Here is a 21,317-nt window from a genome sequence, read left to right on the forward strand (position 1 = left end):
AGTACAGACAATGTGAGGTTCTTCTAGAGGATAAGAATGTAATGCATTATAAATGAAAATGTTACAGTGTAAAATAAACAGAACCTTTGAACCACACAGAAGGAAAAATGCACAATAAAATTAATTTTTAATTAGAATAAATAAAATTTGATGCATTGTTTTTCCTTGAACAAGAGATCTTTTGTAAAAACTCTGCTATGCATTACACTGGGAATTAGGAAAATGGCAGAAGAGAAATATTCATTTCCTATTATAAATACTCTTCAAGAAATACTGGTTACTAAGAATGTAGACTGCACTCATATGTTCAGGTAATTAACATCTCTAATTTTATATGAGTTTTACAATTTCCTGGAAACGTTTACATTAATATAAGCAATACACATGCAAACTGCTTTACTGTCTTGACTTTGCACTTGTGGTTGGCTTGTGGCCTATTAAGACTCCTAGATCCCTTTCACATGTACTGTTTACAAGCCAAGTGTCGCTCATCTGTGCGTTTCATTTCTATTGCCAAAGTGCAGCACAGTACATTTCTCCCCATTGAAATTGAAATTCATTTTGTTATCTTTGTCTTAGCTTTCTAATTTATCGAAGTCATTTTGTAGTATGATCCTGTCCTCTGGGGTATTAACTATGCCTCACAATTTGGTGTCATCTGCAAGTTTGATAAGCATGCCTTCTATTTCATCATTCAAGTCACTGATAAAGATGTTGAACAGCAGTGGCCTGAGAACAGACCTCTGTGGCACTCCAGGATGAAGAGGAGCCCTTGGTGAGTACCCTTTGGGTTGGGCCAGTCAACCAATTCCCAATCCACCTAGCAGCAGCATTGTTTAGGTCACATTTTATTGGCTTCCTTGTGAAAATGTCAAGGGGAACCTTGTGAAAGCCTTATTGAAATCGAGATATGCTATATCCACTGCATTCCCTTTATCTACCATGCTTGTACATCTATTAAAAAAGAGGTGAGGTGAGGTTTGTCTAATATGACTTGTTTTTAAGAAACCCATGTTACTTTTTTGTGAGTATGCATGTTTTTGTGCTTACAGATTTATGATATCCTCCAGAATATTTCCTGGTATTGATGTCAGGCTGACTGGGTGGTAACCGATTGGTAAGAGCACTTCAAAACGAAGTAAAATTTTCAACATGGGTTTAGATAAAAATTATTTTCATCATAGATTACATTGCTTTCGTTATTTCCTCTCCAGTTAAAATGGATTCTGACATCTAACAGAAGAGGTGTGAGTGACTGCAAGGTCAAATGATGTCTCAACATAATTGTATAGCTCTGGCATCACATAACTGTGTTAGACAGTAAACACAGTCTTGATTTTGGAGACCTAACATGTAATTGATAATGCAGGGTTGAGAAAATAAAAAGCTCTAAAAATAAGGAATCCAAAGAAGACCATGAATTAAAAAGAAGGCTTCAATATTAAAACATGTGATGACTCATGGGTCATGTAGTCCCATTCCTAGTGCTGTTGTGACTGACGAAGAGGAGAACTTGGGTTTTCCTCCATTTCAGCCAGAAAGGGAACCATTTCAGCCAGAAATTGAGCCTCTGCACCTGCAGGAGGCTTGTCTTCCAGAAATCTCCCAAACAAGCCCGGAGTCGAGTTCTCCCCCTTTTTCTCCCCCTTTTTCGCGCCGTAATTACATTCTCCAGCAGAAGGGAGTGCAACAGGCTAATCGCAGGAGTTTGAGAATAGCAGCAAAGCATTCAGATGATTAAAGCCTGTTCCCATGAGAAATTTTAGGGAGTCATACATCTGGACACAGAGATTGACTTTCGTTTCTGGTTCCCCAGAGAAGTGTTCTCTGGTGGGGAAAACAAGGCCTATTTAGGTTCCTTGCTCCCGGAGGGATCTTGCGGAGTCAATTTCGTCAGCAACTGGAGTAGTGTGTGTGGACAGCTACTCCGCTTCCAAGCCTTTGTTCCTGATTCAAGCCTTCGTTTTCCAGCCTTGTTCCTCCACGGATTTTGCCTTGCTTTCCAAGACCCAGCCTTGCCTTGTTTCCCGGATTTTGCCAAGTAAATACCACGGATCTTGTCCTTGCTCCTCGTTCCTTGCTGCCTTGTATCCAAGCCTTGTTGTTCCAAGAATCAAGTTACTTCCTAGCCTCGTTCAAGTTCATGGACTAAAAGACCTTGTCATCTCCCCTCACTTTGCCTGGCAAAGTGAGTGTTTCGGTTATTGGATTACAACTTTGGACCTTAATATTTCATATTGGACATTGCTTCTTTGGACTAATTTTGACCTTTCCTGAAAGGTCTACTCCTGGACTAATTCATACGCTTGCTTTTATTAACTTTACATATTTCTTTAATAAAGATATTAGATAGATTCTGGCCTCTGTGCATGGTTATTGGTGCTCTGCTGCCTGGGTCCTGACAGTTTGACTCCGCCACCCTAAGCACCAATTAACCTAGGCCAGAATGTCTACCGGAGCCGGGCCGGGAGGCCAACCGATCAGCTACACCATCGACAAGGATGAGGTGGACCGGATCCGTGATAAGCTCAATGCGCAGGATGGGGAAATAAAGGGTTTGAAGGAACGCGGAATCCGTCTCCGGCCATGGCGTTGCCAACCAAGTTTTCTGGAGAAGCTTCTAAGGTTCATGTTTTCCGTCGTCAATGCCAGGCTTATCTAGAGGCCCGTGCTGCCGAGTTTCCCCAAGAAGACATCAAGGTGGCGTGGGTTTACAGTCTCCTAGATGGGCCAGCGGCCAACTGGGCGACGAAACTGTTCGACCAAGCCTCCCCACATCTAAGGTCAGCGCAACACTTCTTGGACCACCTTAAGGAGACCTGGGGAATCGAGGACAATTTGGAGGCAGCCGGCCACAAACTCCGGCGCCTCTCCCAAGGAGACAGACCCTTGTCCCAGTACATAGCCGAGTTCCGAGTGCTGGCCCACAACACTGGATGGAACGATGTAGCCCTTAGAGGACAATTTCGGGAGGGCCTCAACATTGAGATGCTGGAAGAAATCTCCAAGGTGGATCCTCCCCACTCTCTTGAAGCACTCATTGATCAATGTTTACGAGCTGAAGTCATGCTTGCCAACAGAAAACAATGGGTCCGAGGCCAGAGCGGTAGAGCTGGGGTGAAACCTCCCGCTCCCACCGGCGTCCAGCCGCGCCCAGTATGGAGACCCCCGCCACCAGCCCCATACCCCAGAGGGAGCGAGGAGGTGCCGATGCAGTTGGGCAATGTGCGTCCCAGATTAGATGCCGCCGAGAAGGCACGCCGCCAACGCCTAAATCTCTGTTGGTACTGCGGAAACGGGGGCCACTTCGCCAGAGAATGCCCAGCCAAAGGGAAGCCCGCCGCCCGTCTGGCGGCGGCGTCCTCCACGGAGACGAAGACGTCTGAGGCGGCTGGCGCACAGCCGGCGGGGGAAGCCAGCGACCGGGCGTAGAGAGGCTCGCCAACCCGGTCAAAAAACCCACTCAAGAGCCACCAACCGGGGTCCTGTTCCTTCTAGTGGTCACCTTGTGGTCAGCAAAAAAAGGACCCGTCATGATCCATGCCATGATAGACTCCGGAGCCACCAACAATTTCATTGATAGAGAGTATGCCGACTCTCTGGGATTACAATATCATGATTTCAAGAATGCCCGTGTGGTGCAAGCCATCGATGGCCGCCCCCTCAAGACGGGTCCTGTAAGTCAGTGGTCGGAACCCACCAGAATGTGGATAAGGGAACATATGGAAGAGATTTCCTTCTTTGTTACCGAGGTTCCCCATTTCCCTGTGATTTTGGGTATTCCATGGCTGACACTTCACGACCCAAGCATCTCCTGGTCCAACAGAGAACTGCAGTTTGCTTCAAAATATTGCCAAAACCATTGCCTTGTAGCTAAGATCTGCCATACCACAGACACTGAACCCATTATCACCTTGCCCAAGAAGTACTCAGAATATTGGGATGTATTCAATGAAAAAGAGGCCGAGAGATTACCCCCACATAGACCTTATGACTGTGCCATTGACTTGGTGGAGGGGGCCCCGATCCCGCGAGGACATCTCTACTCCCTGACTGAACCGGAGCAAGAAGCTCTCAGGGAGTTCATAGAGTCAAACCTTCGCAAGGGATTCATCAGACCCTCTCAATCCCCAGCCGCTTCCCCAGTGATGTTTGTGAAAAAGAAGTCAGGGGAATTACGACTGGTGGTGGACTATAGAGCATTGAACAATATCACTAAGCGGAACAGCTATCCCCTGCCCTTAATCTCGGACCTACTAGACCGACTTCGAGGAGCCAAGGTCTACACCAAGCTGGATCTTCGGGGAGCGTATAATCTAGTTCGCATCAGAGAAGGGGACGAGTGGAAGACCGCCTTCCAGACTAAATTCGGATTATTCGAGTCCCGAGTTATGAATTATGGATTATGTGGAGCTCCCGCAACGTTCCAGCATTTTGTCAATGACATCTTTCAGGATTATCTAGATCGGTTCTTGATCATCTACCTGGACGATTTTTTGGTGTTTTCTAGATCACAATCAGAACATGAGAACCACGTCAGAATGGTGTTACAACGATTGCGGGATCATGGACTTTATGCCAAGCTGGAAAAATGTGCTTTTGATCTACAGGAGGTAGATTTCCTGGGGTACCGCGTCTCGCCACTAGGGCTCTCCATGGACCCGGCAAAAGTTTCAGCAGTATTGGAATGGCGGGCGCCAACCAACAAAAAAGAGGTGCAACGATTCTTGGGGTTCGCGAACTATTACCGCAAGTTCATTCCAGATTTTGCCCGCTGGTCTGACCCAATCACCAGCTGCATCCGTGGGAAACAGCCCTTCCGCTGGACAGATCAAGCAGAGAAAGGGTTCCAGCAACTAAAGAAATTATTCACGTCCCAGCCAATCCTTCAGCACCCAGATCCTGAAACCCCTTTTGTTGTGCAGGCGGACGCCTCCGATGTAGCAATTGGGGCTGTACTCCTACAACCGGTGGGAGATCATCTTCATCCTTGTGCCTTTTATTCCCGTCAATTGACCGCACCAGAGAGAAACTACACCATTTGGGAAAAGGAACTATTGGCCATAAAGGCAGCCTTTGAAACTTGGAGACATTGGTTAGAAGGGGCCAAATTTCCCATTGAAGTCCATACTGATCATCGGAATCTAGAGCATCTAAGAACTGCCCGCAAGCTAAATCAGAGACAACAACGCTGGGCTTTATTCTTTGAACGTTTTAACTTCCAAATTCATTATGTAACCCCAGCCCAGACCAAGCAAGCAGATGCTCTGTCACGGAAACCGGAATACGCTGCAGGACGCAAGGAGACCTTTGAGTCCCAGCTGCTACAACCCGGGAACTTTGCCACGCTCACAGTGGGGAACACCAAATCCACTCCCATTGAATCAACTCCCTCTACTCCCTCTACTACTTTGTGCTCAAGAAATCAGGGCTAGTCAGCAAGCAGATGCCTGGGCGCAGGACCAACTTCGCCAAGGACTACATTTTCCCTTTTCGCTTAAGGATGGGCTGCTTTGCTATAGAAATCATGTTTACATCCCCCCAGGACCGGGTAGGGAAAAGGCACTTCGTTTGTGTCATGACTGCAAGCCAGCAGGGCATTTCGGGCTATTCAAAACTATGCATTTGATCCTAAGAGATTTCTGGTGGCCCAAGATCCGCAAGGATGTAGAAAAATATATCAACACCTGCCCAGTATGCCAGCGCTCCAAGACAAGAAGGGAAAAGCCCTCAGGGCTTCTGCATCCCCTTCCTACCCCATCTCGCCCATGGGAAATAATCTCTGCGGATTTTATAACTGATCTACCACCTTCCTGTGGATTCACCACGATCCTAGTGGTGGTGGACCTTTTCACCAAGTTAGCCCATTTTATTCCCTGCGAAGGCCTTCCCACGGCCAAAGAGACTGCAGATCTATTTCTCCAACATGTTTTCAGATTGCATGGATTGCCCAAGAGTTTGGTCACTGACCGTGGGTCCCAATTCACCTCTCGCTTCTGGAAGGCACTACAAAAACTATTGGGCATAGACTCTCGTTTATCTTCGGCTCATCATCCTCAAACAGATGGGCAAACTGAGCGCACCAATGCCACTTTGGAACAGTACCTTCGCTGTTATGTAAACTACCAACAGGACAATTGGGCTTCCCTGTTACCACTGTCGGAGTTTGCCTACAATAATGGGGTCCAGGCTTCAATTAAGGAAACCCCGTTCTTTGCAAACTATGGCTTCCATCCACGTTTCTTTCCTCCTGTCATTGAAACCTCAGAAGTTCCCGCAGCAGAGGACTGGCTGCAGGAACTCACAGCAGCGCAGCAACTTTTGCTCCAGCAACTGGACCAAGCCAAGGAGGACTATAAACGCCACGCTGACAAGCATCGCCAGCCGGGCCCCGAAATCAAGGTAGGAGACCGGGTTCTTCTGTCCACTCGCTTTTTGCCCTCCCACCGTCCCTGCCGGAAGCTAGATGCCCGTTTCATTGGTCCCTATCCAGTGGTGGCGCAACTTAACCCCGTGACTTTCAAACTCCAACTTCCGCGCTCTATGCGCATTCATCCAGTGTTCCATCGCTCCCTGCTCCTTCCGGCGGATGGTGTGCGCCCTGATGCAGACCGGCCGGCCCCCGCCCCTGTTCTGGTGGACGGAGAAGAAGAGTTCGAGGTTCAGGACATTTTGGATTCTCGCTTTCACCGCCGCCGCCTACAATATCTCATTGACTGGGTGGGTTTTGGCCCCGAAGAGCGCTCTTGGGAAGACGCTTCCACGGTTCATGCTCCTGATCTAACCCGCCGCTTCCATCAGACCTATCCCGCCAAACCGCGGCCTCGCGCCTCGGGGAGAGAGTCCCAGTTTGAGAGGGGGCTTGAGGAGGGGGATAGTGTGATGACTCATGGGTCATGTAGTCCCATTCCTAGTGCTGTTGTGACTGACGAAGAGGAGAACTTGGGTTTTCCTCCATTTCAGCCAGAAAGGGAACCATTTCAGCCAGAAATTGAGCCTCTGCACCTGCAGGAGGCTTGTCTTCCAGAAATCTCCCAAACAAGCCCGGAGTCGAGTTCTCCCCCTTTTTCTCCCCCTTTTTCGCGCCGTAATTACATTCTCCAGCAGAAGGGAGTGCAACAGGCTAATCGCAGGAGTTTGAGAATAGCAGCAAAGCATTCAGATGATTAAAGCCTGTTCCCATGAGAAATTTTAGGGAGTCATACATCTGGACACAGAGATTGACTTTCGTTTCTGGTTCCCCAGAGAAGTGTTCTCTGGTGGGGAAAACAAGGCCTATTTAGGTTCCTTGCTCCCGGAGGGATCTTGCGGAGTCAATTTCGTCAGCAACTGGAGTAGTGTGTGTGGACAGCTACTCCGCTTCCAAGCCTTTGTTCCTGATTCAAGCCTTCGTTTTCCAGCCTTGTTCCTCCACGGATTTTGCCTTGCTTTCCAAGACCCAGCCTTGCCTTGTTTCCCGGATTTTGCCAAGTAAATACCACGGATCTTGTCCTTGCTCCTCGTTCCTTGCTGCCTTGTATCCAAGCCTTGTTGTTCCAAGAATCAAGTTACTTCCTAGCCTCGTTCAAGTTCATGGACTAAAAGACCTTGTCATCTCCCCTCACTTTGCCTGGCAAAGTGAGTGTTTCGGTTATTGGATTACAACTTTGGACCTTAATATTTCATATTGGACATTGCTTCTTTGGACTAATTTTGACCTTTCCTGAAAGGTCTACTCCTGGACTAATTCATACGCTTGCTTTTATTAACTTTACATATTTCTTTAATAAAGATATTAGATAGATTCTGGCCTCTGTGCATGGTTATTGGTGCTCTGCTGCCTGGGTCCTGACAAACATCAACTCTATGGGTGGAAATGAAAGACTCTAAAAGTCCAAAGACCATGAACAGATGTAATCTCTCAAAATGTAATCTCTATATAATAATAATAATAATTTTATTCTTATACCCCGCCCCATCTCCCCGAAGGGACTCGGGGCAGCTTACATGGGGCCAAGCCCGAATAGAACAATAAAAACAAGACAAGAAACCAATAAAACCAATAATCAAACCATAAAAACAAGTCATAAAAACTACATACAAGATAAAATGTTAAAATCATGAATAAGGTTCAAAGAATCTAGGCCAAAGTGCTAAGAGTGCAAATAAATCATATCATCAAGGGAAGGAGGTTACTCAGCTGTAATGGCTATAAAGTGCCATTATAATACTGGGGAAGGCGTTCACTGAAATGGACAGCCGGTCAATGATACAGAGATCAGTCACCAAAAGCCTCCCGGAAGAGCCAAGTCTTCAGGCTCGTCCGAAAGGAGAGGAGGGTAGGGGCCTGCCTAATCTCCCCGGGGAGTGAGTTCCAGAGCCGGGGGGCCACGATGGAGAATCTCTACTATACCTTCAGAATAACAATCGTGTTGACTGTAAGTCTATTAATGGAAGATAGAAAAAAACTGGAAAAGGACAGGAATGACTTCTCCGGCACCCTTAATTACTCCTGGTTGAAAGCCCCAAAGTGTTCTTTGGCCACCTACTTAACTCTTCTTATATTCCCCACTCTGCTTGGCATTGTAGAGCTGATGATAGATTCCGAACCAGCTATTAAAATATATATACATACATTTATAAAGGAAGTGAAGGAACATGAGATCATCAAGAGAAGTACTTCTTTCAGTCCCACCACTATCTCAAGCTCAGTTGTTGGAGGTGTGAGAGCGGTGTGCTGTAGTGTTTTTAACTGAACTGTTTTAGAGCTTTCTATATATTTTTTATTATTTTATCAATGAATTGATATTCTTTTAAGTATATAAATTGCTTAATTCTATTTCAATGTTTACCTTTTATGTGTTTTTAATGTATTGTTGTTTTAAATTGTGAATCTATTCTAATTTCCTTCAACATACTCGTTGATTCTAGAGCAAAAACGTTGGTAGAAAAAGGAAGAACAAGGAGGCAATAGGGCCTCTGCGAGGAGAAGATGGGGTGATAGTGACAAGGGACAGGGAAAAGGCAGAACTACTTAATGCCTTCTTTGCCTTGGTCTTCTCACAAAAAGAAAGCCATCTTCAACCTCAGCAACATGGAATGGACAAAGGAATAGGGGAAATCCAACCCCAAATAGGGAAACAAGTTGTCCAGGAACACTTGGCCTCTCTAAACGAATTCAAGTCACTAGGGCCAGATCAGCTACATCCAAGAGTATTGAAGGAACTAGCTGAGGATATTTCAGAACCACTGGCAATTATCTTCAAGAGTTCTTGGAGAACAGGAGAAGTCCCAGCAGATTGGAGGAGGACAAATGTGGTCCCTATCTTCAAGAAGGGAAAAAAGAACGACCCAAACAATTACCGTCCGGTCAGCCTCACATCGATACCAGGCAAGATTCTGGAAAAGATCATTAAGGAAGTGGTCTATGAACATTTAGAAACAAATGCGGTCATTGCTAATAGCCAACACGGATTTACCGAAAACAAGTCATGCCAGACTAATCTGATCTCTTTTTTCAATAGAGTTACGAGTTGAGTCGATACAGGGAACACTGTGGATGTAGCCTACTTGGATTTCAGTAAGGCCTTCGACAAAGTCCCCCACGACCTTCTGGCAAACAAACTAGTAAAATGTGGGCTAGACAAAACTATGGTTAGATGGATCTGTAATTGGCTAAGCGAACAAACCCAAAGGGTGCTCACCAATGTGTCTTTTTCATCTTGGAAAGAAGTCATGAGTGGAGTGCCGCAGGGTTCCGTCCTGGGCCCGGTTCTCTTTAACATCTTTATTAACAACTTAGACGAAGGGTTAGAAGGCACGATCATCAAGTTTGCAGATGACACCAAACTGGGAGGGATAGCTAACACTCCAGAAGATGGGAGCAGAATTCAAAACGATCTTAACAGACTAGAGAGATGGGCCGAAACTAACAAAATGAAGTTCAACAGGGACAAATGCAAGATACTTCACTTCGGCAGAAAAAATGGAATGCAAAGATACAGAATGGGGGATACCTGGCTTGACAGCAGTACATGTGAAAAAGATCTTGGAGTCTTCGTGGACAACAAGTTAAACATGAGCCAACAATGTGATGCGGCTGCTTAAAAGGCCAACGGGATTCTGGCCTGCATAAATAGGGGTATAGCATCTAGATCCAGGGAAGTCATGCTACCCCTCTATTCTGCCACACCTGGAATATTGTGTCCAATTCTGGACACCGCAATTGAAGGGAGATGTTGACAAGCTGGAAAGCGTCCAGAGGAGGGCAACTAAAATGATCAAAGGTCTGGAGAACAAGCCCTATGAGGAGCGGCTTAAAGAGCTGGGCATGTTTAGCCTGCAGAAGAGAAGGCTGGGAGGAGACATGATAGCCATGTACAAATATGTGAGGTGAAGTCACAGGGAGGAGGGAGCAAGCTTGTTTTCTGCTGCCCTGCAGACTAGGACACGGAACAATGGCTTCAAACTACAGGAAAGGAGATTCCACCTGAACATCAGGAAGAACTTCCTCACTGTGAGAGCTGTTCGACAGTGGAACTCTCTGCCCCAAATAGTGGTGGAGGCTCCTTCTTTGGAGGCTTTCAAGCAGAGGCTGGATGGCCATCTGTTGGGGGTGCTTTGAATGCGATTTCGTGCTTCTTAGTGGGGGGTTGGACTGGATGGCCCATGAGGTCTCTTCCAACTCTACTATTCTAGGATTCTATGAAAAATGGCATTTATACAAATTTTAATTAAGACAATAACACAGAATTAACTCAACAAAAATTGTAAAAATCCCCCAAAACCTAAAAGAAAGCACACTTAAAGCAGAGTAATAGAAAACATTTATCTATAAAGAGTAAAAAAAAAACCCGATTTGATCTAGCATCTAAAAACTGGAAAAAAAATAGTCACCAACACCACCATTTAAAAAATTTCCAAGAGTGACACTGTGTCAATCTCAGCACCATCCTCAGAAGGTTTATTTCACAGTAGTATTAAAACTAAATATCTGATCTGGGCAGATAGTGAGGAAAGATAAAGTTCTTCCCAATTTCTATTTATGAGCAAAGTGTGCTAGGGTGCATTGGACCAAGTTCAAATCATAGTTTGTGCCCACCTTTCTACATTGGGGAAAATCTTATTTTTTTCTCTTGGACATAATTGTTTCCATGTAATGTTTCTCTGAAAACAACCTTACTGGGGTTTTCCCTCCTTCTCCTGCTGGATAGCACAAAAAGTACATCATGCCAAGCTAAATCCAGATTCAATTTCACTTGCAGCGGTCCTAGTAGCTTTTCTCTTACTTAGATCTTTTGAAAACTTCTGATCTCGTATCATGTTCAAGCAGTTGTGTGGGCTGGCCACTGGAATAAAAGGGAGATTGTCAAGCTCTTCACACTTTAGGTATATCATACTGGAACAGCTAAATTGTCACCAAGCTAAAATTAGTAGACAATACTTTATACAAAAGAGAACTTAAATGAACAATTCATTGTTTCATTATCACTTTAAGCTATCCATCCCTAGAGCATTTTTGAAGTCATTGCCTTCATATGTATGTCATTCAGTACAATGTTATTTGTCAGTTATCACATACGCAAATAACAATCTGTGGGTACTAACATCAGAGTGGCAATATCTTCAAAAATTATATGGAAATATCTTAGCCTTACCTTATGGCACATATAGGATCCGCCTTTCTTTACTCGATCAGTCCCTGTTAGAGGTCCTTTCTGCAAATAAAAGGATACCAATTATAGTTACCTTTACAAACCTAGCAACTGAATACCAATCACGTAAGCATTAGAGACAGGAAAGTGAGGGAGTTGTGATAAACACTGAAAAGAAGAGAAGACAGTCCAGTGGCACAATTGCTCAGTACAGTTTGTAATTTCTGTTTTCTTCCATCAAAGCTGCAAACAACATGTTATTTTAATGTCACCAGATAAACTTGTAATATACTGCTAAGAGCACAGTGACAAGAATGGTATTGTGATGACAGACAGAAACTGCAAGGCAAGGAAGAAAACCAATTTACTTCATGGAAAGAGAGGAAAAATCTTTGTTGATTCAAGACAGAGTGTTAGGTTTGATGATTAATAAAACCTAACCTAATTGTGGATTTGTTGGTAGGTCAGACCCTCATAATGCACACTGATATCAGAGTGCCACTTAGGAGTGCAACCGTATATAGACCTCACATCCTTGGTAGTTTAATATTGTTCATAACAGAGAGATATACGCATTCAGAAATTAGGCCGTCAAAACAAAAACAGCTTGAAGGAAACTTGGGATAGAATTTTGTATGGTAGGACTATGAGCTTAGTTTTGAAAGTGAAAACAAATTCAATACTAAAACTGAGAGACACTTGGGGAGCCCTTAGATTTTACATGTAGCCCAGCCCTTTCTATGACCTCTAATTTTGAATCTTGCAATTCTAGGTCTCACATAAGCTTAAACACTACCCACCTGCTAGAGCACTGAGATGATAATATGGCTACACACTAACGGCAAGAGTATAAAATCTTTCATAAAAACATTGGGGATAGGGGAACATGAATGCTTTCAGATTTTGGTATTGATTTTCATTTTAATTATCTGGCTAGATGAAGATGATCACAACAGTGGTAATGGTGATAACGACAACGATAACAATTTAGTTATCAGAACATTTTAAACTGCATTTTGTTAGTGTTAATCTCCATGGCACTTCAACCAGAAATGTAAGACAATCAAGGAATTCTGTGCACACTATGAGATTCCAACATTTTTCTATGCTCTTGAAGAACTTATGTTACATATGATGCACAGAATTGCAGCATACACATGACTGGGTATGTGGGTAGGTAAGTGGATAGGTAGGCCTTCATGCTTTCATAGAAACATCATGTCACTTATAGTTCTGAGTCAGGAGTGGGCAATTTTTTTAAAAAAATATTTTATTCTTTTTGATACATCACAACAATTAACTATTTTTGCCATACATAACTTATTTCAGTATACATTGTTCCAAAGGTAACTATTTCTTAAATGACATTTTAAACAGTCCTTAGAAATGTATCGCACTCCACCCCCACCCTCCCCCCATACCTCCCACCCCCCTGCAACAGCCATTCAAAATATTGTCAATACATCAGTTTAATTGTGTGGAACGCCTGGTTCAAAGTGCTGTATCTTTCGTCTCCGTCTATTTTGTCGATTAGCACAGTCCATTTCCTTAACGAGTCTTGATCTTTTAGCTATTTGTATATATATTTTTCTTTTGAATGATGAAGTTGTTAATGATATATTCTGATATATAAGCCCACCAGGTTTCTACATCCCATTTTGTATCATCCCTCCATGCTTGGGCTATCGTGGCTTGTATTGCGGCTGTCATATATTTTTAAATCTCTGTCCAATTATTGTTATCTTCCATTGCCTTTACTGTGAGAGACATGTATCTAGCTTTGTCCCATATTAATTCTTTCCCTATTATTTCTTCCATTATTTTTCTTATTTTTCTATAAAGTTCTGAATTTTTCTACAGTCCCATCACATGTGAGAAAATGTACCTATTTCCCCACAGTTGTGCCAACACTTATTTGAAGTGGGCAAATTTGGCCTTCAGATGGTTTCATCTACCTAGCATTGCCAATGGTGAAGGAACTGGAAACTGTAGTTCATAATTGCTCACTCCTGTTTAAGTAGTTGCATATAATATTGCCAAAGGAATAAATGTGATCTGCTAACTACCAATGGACAAGACAAATGTAAACTTTCAGAACTGACTATAGTTTTCAAACTCTGTGGAATCTTTCTAATATACTGTTTGGCATTTGTATCACTACACATTATAAAAAACAGTTGTCCCTCAAGCTACACACAAAATGTGAAAAGCTATTAGCAAGCTAACCCAATAAGATGCCCTATAGTAAAATTATGGAAAATCCCAAACCCAAAGAAGTATGATTGAAAATCTGAGAAACATCTCAATCAAAATGAGAGCTAAATGTATCCTATCTTGCTGCTGGAATTTATTTATTTATTTCCATCATTTCTATGCCGCCCTTCTCACCCGAAGGGACTTAGGGCAGCTCACAATCTGGAAGAAAAGTAACTGGCAAAAAAGTAGTTTTATCTCTGATTTGCAAATGTTGGTCCCGCCCTTCCCCCCCTCTCTTTCTCTCTCTCGCTCTTGTGCCCATGTGACTATGAGCTTTCTGAATATGCAAAGATTATAAAGGGGATAACTTCTGCTTCTAAAGCACAGATACAATTAACAGGTTCTTTGGATTAAGTCCCCAGCTTCATTAATTATGCAAAGCGAAAGATAAGGGGAGTGCAGAGCATCCTGGCAGCAAAGCATGAATTAAAGTGAGCATTGCACATTCTGAAGCAGGATTAATATGCAGCAATTCATTACTGGAGCATCTGAGCTGTAACCTCTTCAGGCCACAAACTGCATTACTCAACATTATCCCCTTAATGGAATAGTACAAACATTGTTTTATTACAGTGGGGGGAATTCAGCTGTAAGTAGATCCAGTGGTATTTGGGGGAGGGAGGGAGGGGGTGTAAATATAGCAAAAAATTAATAAATTTCTTATTTTCCCATTCTGTATAGCTGGAATATTATATATGGAAATGGAAAGGCGGGATCTGGAAGCTCTAAGTATGAGTTTCCCTCTCATGGAGTGGGACCGTGCAGGGTGCAGAATGGGTGGCTACCTATATCAGAGAAAGGAGGAAGGTTTTGGGGACAATATACTGCGAAAGCACAGTATATTGCTTTATGTGATATCAACATGCCAGAAAACACCATATTTGTGCTAATTGGCTACAAGTGTTTCTTTCTTTCCTGGAAACCTGTCAGGTACTGGCAGCCTCAAGAGACAAGGATTGGTCCCAGGAGCACTGGTTTGAGAAACACAAACCCTGCAGCTCAGTCTAGGATACCACAGGCAAATCTTTCCTTCTTACTCCGATTGTCAATCTCACACTCATAGTATGGGTTGCTTTTCAATTCTAAAACAATAATGTTTTTCTGGCACTATTATTTGCTGTTTTGTAAGCTGCCTCAAGTACCTACTGGGATATAAATAAAGTACAAATAAAGTACTATATTATTGTTGTTGTTGTTGTATACAAAGTTCGTATTTTCTCTGAATGCAAAAAACTTAGGTAACCTTGCACCCAAGGAAGTTTTAAATTTAAGTTTAAAGTACAGAAAGGATTGTGGCTTTGGATTTTATCAGTTACTGAATTGTATCATGCAATCGCATGCAAACTTAATAATATATAAGCCATATAAAGACAAAGGTTAGATCAAAGAAACTCTCCATAACATTCCAGCATTACTTTGAACGACTATTCATCTGCACCATTCGTTATTTCTTTTTAATTCCTGCCTTTTAAATAATTTATAAGGCAATGTATAACAAGGAATGTTCTACTGTACATATATTACACAGTATTTCTCTTTCTGAACCCTCACTGTAACTGGGATCCTAATCCCAATCATAATGTCCTCTTCTCAGAAGGTGCGTCAAGGGGCCACAGAGCTTGGGAAAGAAGCAAATCTTATACAGAATTACAGTCCTGCCTTCACATTTACAGGCTTAACTTTGGTTAATTTGATTATTCACAGATTTGATTTATATGTTCTCTCTAGAAATGACTAGGTACTTCAGCATCACGGTGTGACCAATTTCCGCCCTGATTATGGAGTTGCCCTAGAGGACTGAAATCAGTGGTGTCAAACATGTGGCCCTCCACGTGTTTTGGACTGAAGCCCCAGAATTTTTGGCCATTAGACAAACTGGCAAGGGCTTCTGGGAGTTGGAGTCTAAAACACCTGAAGCTCCAGAAGTTTGACACCTCTGACCTAGATTGTCCTAGAGAAAGCATTTCTCCAGGCATTTCTCAATCCTCCAGTATGATTCTATGGTCAACATCCGGCAGAAGCTGACCATGGAGTCACACTAGAAAACTTAAGAGATTTCTAGAGAATTGTTTTCTTTATTTTTTAAAAAGCATCCTTACCGTATTTTGTTTTTCCTCTTTCATGAGGGTCCTGTGCCCCTAATCCTCAATAAAAGTGGAGAACCTACAGTACTCTCAAATTGGTTTTCTCTCCTTAAATGACATAGCCACATCTTTTTGAAAAACATTCTTATTTTCTTTCACCCCTCAATTTGTGGACTCATAACCTTTCAAAACTTCTGCCAACCTAGCAGTCTGAAAACATGCCAATGTGAGTAGATCAATAGGTACCGCTCCGGCGGGAAGGTAACGGTGCTCCATGCAGTCATGCCGGCCACATGACCTTGGAGGTGTCTACGGACAACGCCGGCTCTTCGGCTTAGAAATGGAGATGAGCACCAACCCCCAAAGTCAGACATGACTGGACTTAACGTCAGGGGAAACCTTTACCTTAACCTTGCAATAAAGGAACACCTTCTGATCTGAACATCAACTCTACAAAGTGTTCTCTGTTAAAAAAACAAAACAAAAATGATCTGTCAGCTGCCCCTAGGCTTTGAGAGAGGGATGTCCTTTTGAACAGAAGTAAATACTTTTCTAACAGGCTTTAGACAACATGCTTAAAACATGTGCCGCATCGTCTGTAATTGCTTTAAAATTGTTCTGTCTTTTAAGTTCTTTTTGATCTAGCTGATAATTCAATTACATTATAAATCCCTTGCATGATCTTATCTATATTGCATTTTAGGCTACCTCATGTCCTGGTTGTGGGAGGAAAGTGGGATATAAATAAAACGAGTGAATGAATGTTCAAAGGTAAAAGCGGAATTCATCCAACAGAGCCTTAATTCAACAACTATGGCCCAATAATAAAATGAACAACCTAGGAAACTACTGTCAGGATACTTTTCTTCCAACACTACACAAAATTCTTGCCAATGCTTGTGGATACTTCTTACAAAATGCTGTAATTTGCTCTGAGTCCCCTAGGGGAGAAGGGTGAAATATAAATAAAGTGTATTATTATTATTATTATTATTATTATTATTATTATTATTATTATTATTATTTACACATGCACAAGGTATTTCTAAATCAACTAATTGCTGAAGGGATAATATCGCTGATGCACTTTCAACTTTTAACTTTTGCAAATGTCCCCTATTTGCCTCATTCTGGGACAAGTAATAACACAAATAATTTGGTAGTAGAAAGTTGTTTGGTGTTTAGTGATGTGCATATTACTTTTTAACTATTTTCCAATGTCATAGAATTTAACAGAAATTCATCTTTTATGCCCTGACACATCCAGTGAACAAAAGATTTAACTATGCTTACAATATCTGAAAAACCAATGTATCGATACAACTTACAAATGAATTTACATTCAGGTATTTAATCTGTTTTTACTGAAAAGTATAAGTTACTGTATCTCTTTTTATCACCTTATTCCTTATTGCTGTAATGTTTGACCAATGTGATATGTAACTATGAGTCTTATAATGTAATGTTACTTTCATAACAAAATACATATATCAAATTTCAACAACAATATAGCATTCTGGTGATGCCAACACAAAATCCTAACTACAAAATCCATCATGGTTAAGCTTTTCAGTAACAATAGGATATATCATACTAAAAGTGCATGTCAAAGGATAAATTTGTGTGTGTGCATTCATATTGCACCTCCAAACACCAAATCATAAATACAAGCAAACTGAATTATCCATTAATTCTGTCTCCCTTCCTCCTTTTCTTTTCTCTCAAACCTATCCACCCAACACATGCAGTTATATTTTGCAGAAATGTTACAAGACAATAAAAAGTTTATTTGTTCTCCTGCAAGTCTTTAATTTAAACTAGAGTGACAGATGGAATCTACATATCAGTCTTTAATCTCTAGCAGTAGATAGTTGAAAGGAAGGTGTAAATAAATATATTTCTTTTCAAAGGCATTTTACCAGTAAAAACTCTGACAGAGACATTAAAATAAGTAACATTCTAAGGGGGCAGGTTTTATTTGAAAAAAAGGAAAAGATCTGTTCAAGAATTAGGTAAGCTTCACATAAAGCATTGCTCTAAGAGTTAAATGTGAAAGGCATAAGTACTGAGCCACACACAGTACCCTCCTGAGGCTCAGTTCATCCAGCCTTGGATTAATGAGACTATAGCTAAAGTTTGCAGAAATGATGCGCTAAAATCCCCATCGTATCCTTGAGGACACGGGCACAGATGGCTTGTTAGGGAACACAGAAAAATGCAATCACTATAATAAACAGTGTCTGGGCTGTTATCTTTCTAACCTCACATACTATCTAACAACAAACTAGCAAAGCAGAGCCATACATCATTCATGTGGAGCTTAAAGCATCACATGTGCAGTTTTGGATCCTTTCTATCAGATCCAGCAGATTTCAAGCCCCAGGTAAACTGCTGTGTTTTTTAATAGGGAGGAAAAAGAAAAGGAAGGCAATTCTGTCAATTAAAATGCACCTAGTGTGGTTTTTAAGGGTGAAGGTTAGGAAAGGTGTGCTCATGAATTCAGCATACGTTCCTTATGTGTTTCCCACAGACCAATTATCTCATTGTTAGTAATGCCTCACCTTTCCATCCCCTGTCTTCCCCACCAATAAGCAACAGAAGCAGCCACCAACACTGGGGTTGGAGGGCTATGGTGCACAAGCAATATAAAATAGTTCCCTGTGCCTTGTCCAAGAGACATTGTTGTTGATGTGTTTGTTTAAGTTTTCCTGACTTATGATAGCCGTACAGCAAACAGCCATGCACATATGTAAATCACACTTATGTGCACATACAATATGTCAGCAACAAGATTCCAGGCACTGCGTTTTCTCCATCTGCAAGAAAATTTCAGAGCTCTCAAAAAAGGGACACAAGATTAAAGATGTATTGCTATCCCCCTTATCGTTGAAATGCTACAGAGCATTTCACAGCCAAATTATCACATCACAGCAAAATATCATTGGCTGTGTTTCTGTGATATGATTAAAGTCAGTACAAATGACTAATAAGAGGATGAATGCTCTTAGTATTAATGGGGAAAGTAAAGATTACATAACTTTGAAGTAGATAATGAAGACATTTAAAAAGTTTAAGATTTTCTATACTTTAGCTCAATCATTCATCAGAATGGACACTGCAGTTAAGAAATCAAAAAAGGACTAGGGCTTAGAACGGCAGCTATGAAGGAACAAGAAAAGATCCTGAAGTGTCACTAAATACTAAATACAGGATCTTTCAAACCATCAAATTCCTATTTTAATTGTATGGTGTGAAACCTGGACAGGGAAGAAACCTGATAAGAATTAAACTCCTTTGAAATGTGGTGTTGGAAAAGAATTATAAAGATACCATGGGCCAGTAAAAAGACAAATAAATGGTTCCTAAAACAAATCAAACCTAGAAGCCAAGATGACTGAACTGATGCTGTCCTGCTTTAGTTGATATGACACACTAGAAAAGACGAGAATACTTGGTAAATTGGGGGGCAGTAGGAAAAGAGGAATAGCATACTTCAGGTGGATAGGCTCAATCAAGGAAGCCCCAGCCCTACGTCTGCAAGACTTGAGCAACGCTGCTGAAGATAGGGAGAATTGGGGGTCTCTTAATTCATAGGATCACTGTACGTCGAAGTCAACTTCACAACAGTAAAGAACAAAAAGATTGACAGCCCATAACTAGCCATTATAGTACTGTCTGAGGAAAAACCATTACTAGAAATTCAGAGTTTTTTTTTAAACTGCTGTTTTCACTCCATACATCTGCGAGCAAGAATATAAAGAAGGTATTGCATATACAGCTCCTATCTTCCTTGAAACAGTACTAAGCCGCTGACCACTGCCATCTACCACTGATATCAGTCATTATTTTAATCCCCCCTCCCCTTACTAGACAGTAATGTTGATTTGGAAATTTCCTCTGGAGTGTCCCTGCTGTGTTAGCATGGAAAAAATAAGATGAATGTATTATATTTTTAGATTAAGAATTAAATACGGCTCCCACTTACGTTTATATGCAACATGAGGTCATGAAAAGCTAATATTTGCGTATGCTTGCACGATCCTGCATATTTGACTTTGGTCACAATGGAAATATGAATATCCAGTTTATTCTAGTCCACGTTGAAAGAGGCACAATCTGAATTGCTGTTGTACTTCCTATGGATCTCCTGGTTCTGTGCTGCTATGCCCTATTGTTAATTACTTGTAACTATTAAATCATGGCTTGCCAGTACACAAGCACTAAATTAACAACAGGTCCATGCCTCAAAGGAGTTGCAATCTAGGGCAGAAAAGGAAGAACGATGGGAAGGAGAGAGGTTAACTGTACACATTATGAATACAGTGAATTAGTAAAGCTAAGCAGAGTTAATAGGAACAAAGGAGAGGCTTAATGGGAAAAAAGACAGTTTCCAAGGCAACTTTCTCCAACCTACCACCCTCCAAATGTACTGAAATACAACTCCCTTCATTTGCCAGGGAAGTGTGGATCAACACACCTTGAGGACAACAGGTTAGGAGATACTATGTTGAGAAGAAGCTAAATATTGGACAGGAGCCAGAGATTCTAGGATCAATAAAATGAGACGAAGCAAAGGTTTTTTGAAAGTTCTGCAAGTAGCCAAATTAATTCTTTTTTATTCTGCTAACATCTGTGAGTCCTTAAGCTATACGTTTGGTCCATTATTTGATTTATTGGCCCACAATGTTTCCATTGTCCATGTAAATGAAAGGAAGAGCCTTGTTATAAAAATAAATGGAAGGTTATTCCAAATTCAAAGTTCAACAAAAAGCAAGCAAAGTAATTATAGACAATTTGCACAGTAAAACAAGCCAACACCAAGGAAAACTGGTAGTAAGAAGACTTCAAAAATCAAAGTGGGCAATCAATCAAATAATGGAGCCAAGAATGTAAGAATGGAAAGGTGTTAGTAAAAGAAAAAAAAGAGTGAACAGAATGTTTGGTCACTGAACTTGAGTCACCTACTGTTTCATTCCAGAAGTCAGAGAAAATAAAGCTTTTGTCAAGAAAGGGATCCCAGTGAACCTTCTTGGATTCCTCCAGGACAATCCAAACTTTCCAAAAGCCTGTATGTTAGAGGTCATTTGGGGAGGCACTGCTTGTTTTTCTGTTGTGGAACTTGGAGGCAGGGGAGAGGACTTTTATGTTTATTCATTCAGTCACTTCCGACTCTTCGTGACCTCATGGACCAGCCCATGCCAGACCCCTCTGTCAGCCGTTGTCACCCCCAGCTCCTTCAAGGTCAAGCCAGTCACTTCAAGGATACCCTTGGTCCATCTTACCCTTGGTCCGCCCCTCGTCCTTTTTCCCTCCATCTTCCCCAGCATTATTATCTTCTCCAAGC

The 21,317-nt window shown here is 41.9% G+C and overlaps 1 protein-coding gene across 5 annotated transcripts in view; it reads right to left on the minus strand.

Moving 5' to 3' along the window:
• The window catches only part of sumf1 (sulfatase modifying factor 1), a 129,680-nt gene that overhangs the window by 14,264 nt on the left and 94,099 nt on the right, over nt 1–21,317 (minus strand). For 3 of the 5 annotated variants that reach the window (XM_062969733.1, XM_003217812.4, XM_062969732.1), the window contains one exon: nt 11,637–11,696. In XM_062969733.1, coding sequence (XP_062825803.1) covers nt 11,637–11,696 — 60 coding nt within the window. Of the gene's footprint in view, nt 1–11,267; nt 11,328–11,636; nt 11,697–21,317 lie in introns of all 5 variants that reach the window. The other 2 variants (XR_001730013.2, XM_008105335.2) reach the window with 1 other exon arrangement.

Source organism: Anolis carolinensis, chromosome 2, assembly GCF_035594765.1.
Source record: "Anolis carolinensis isolate JA03-04 chromosome 2, rAnoCar3.1.pri, whole genome shotgun sequence".
Classification (NCBI taxonomy): Eukaryota; Metazoa; Chordata; class Lepidosauria; order Squamata; family Dactyloidae; genus Anolis; species Anolis carolinensis.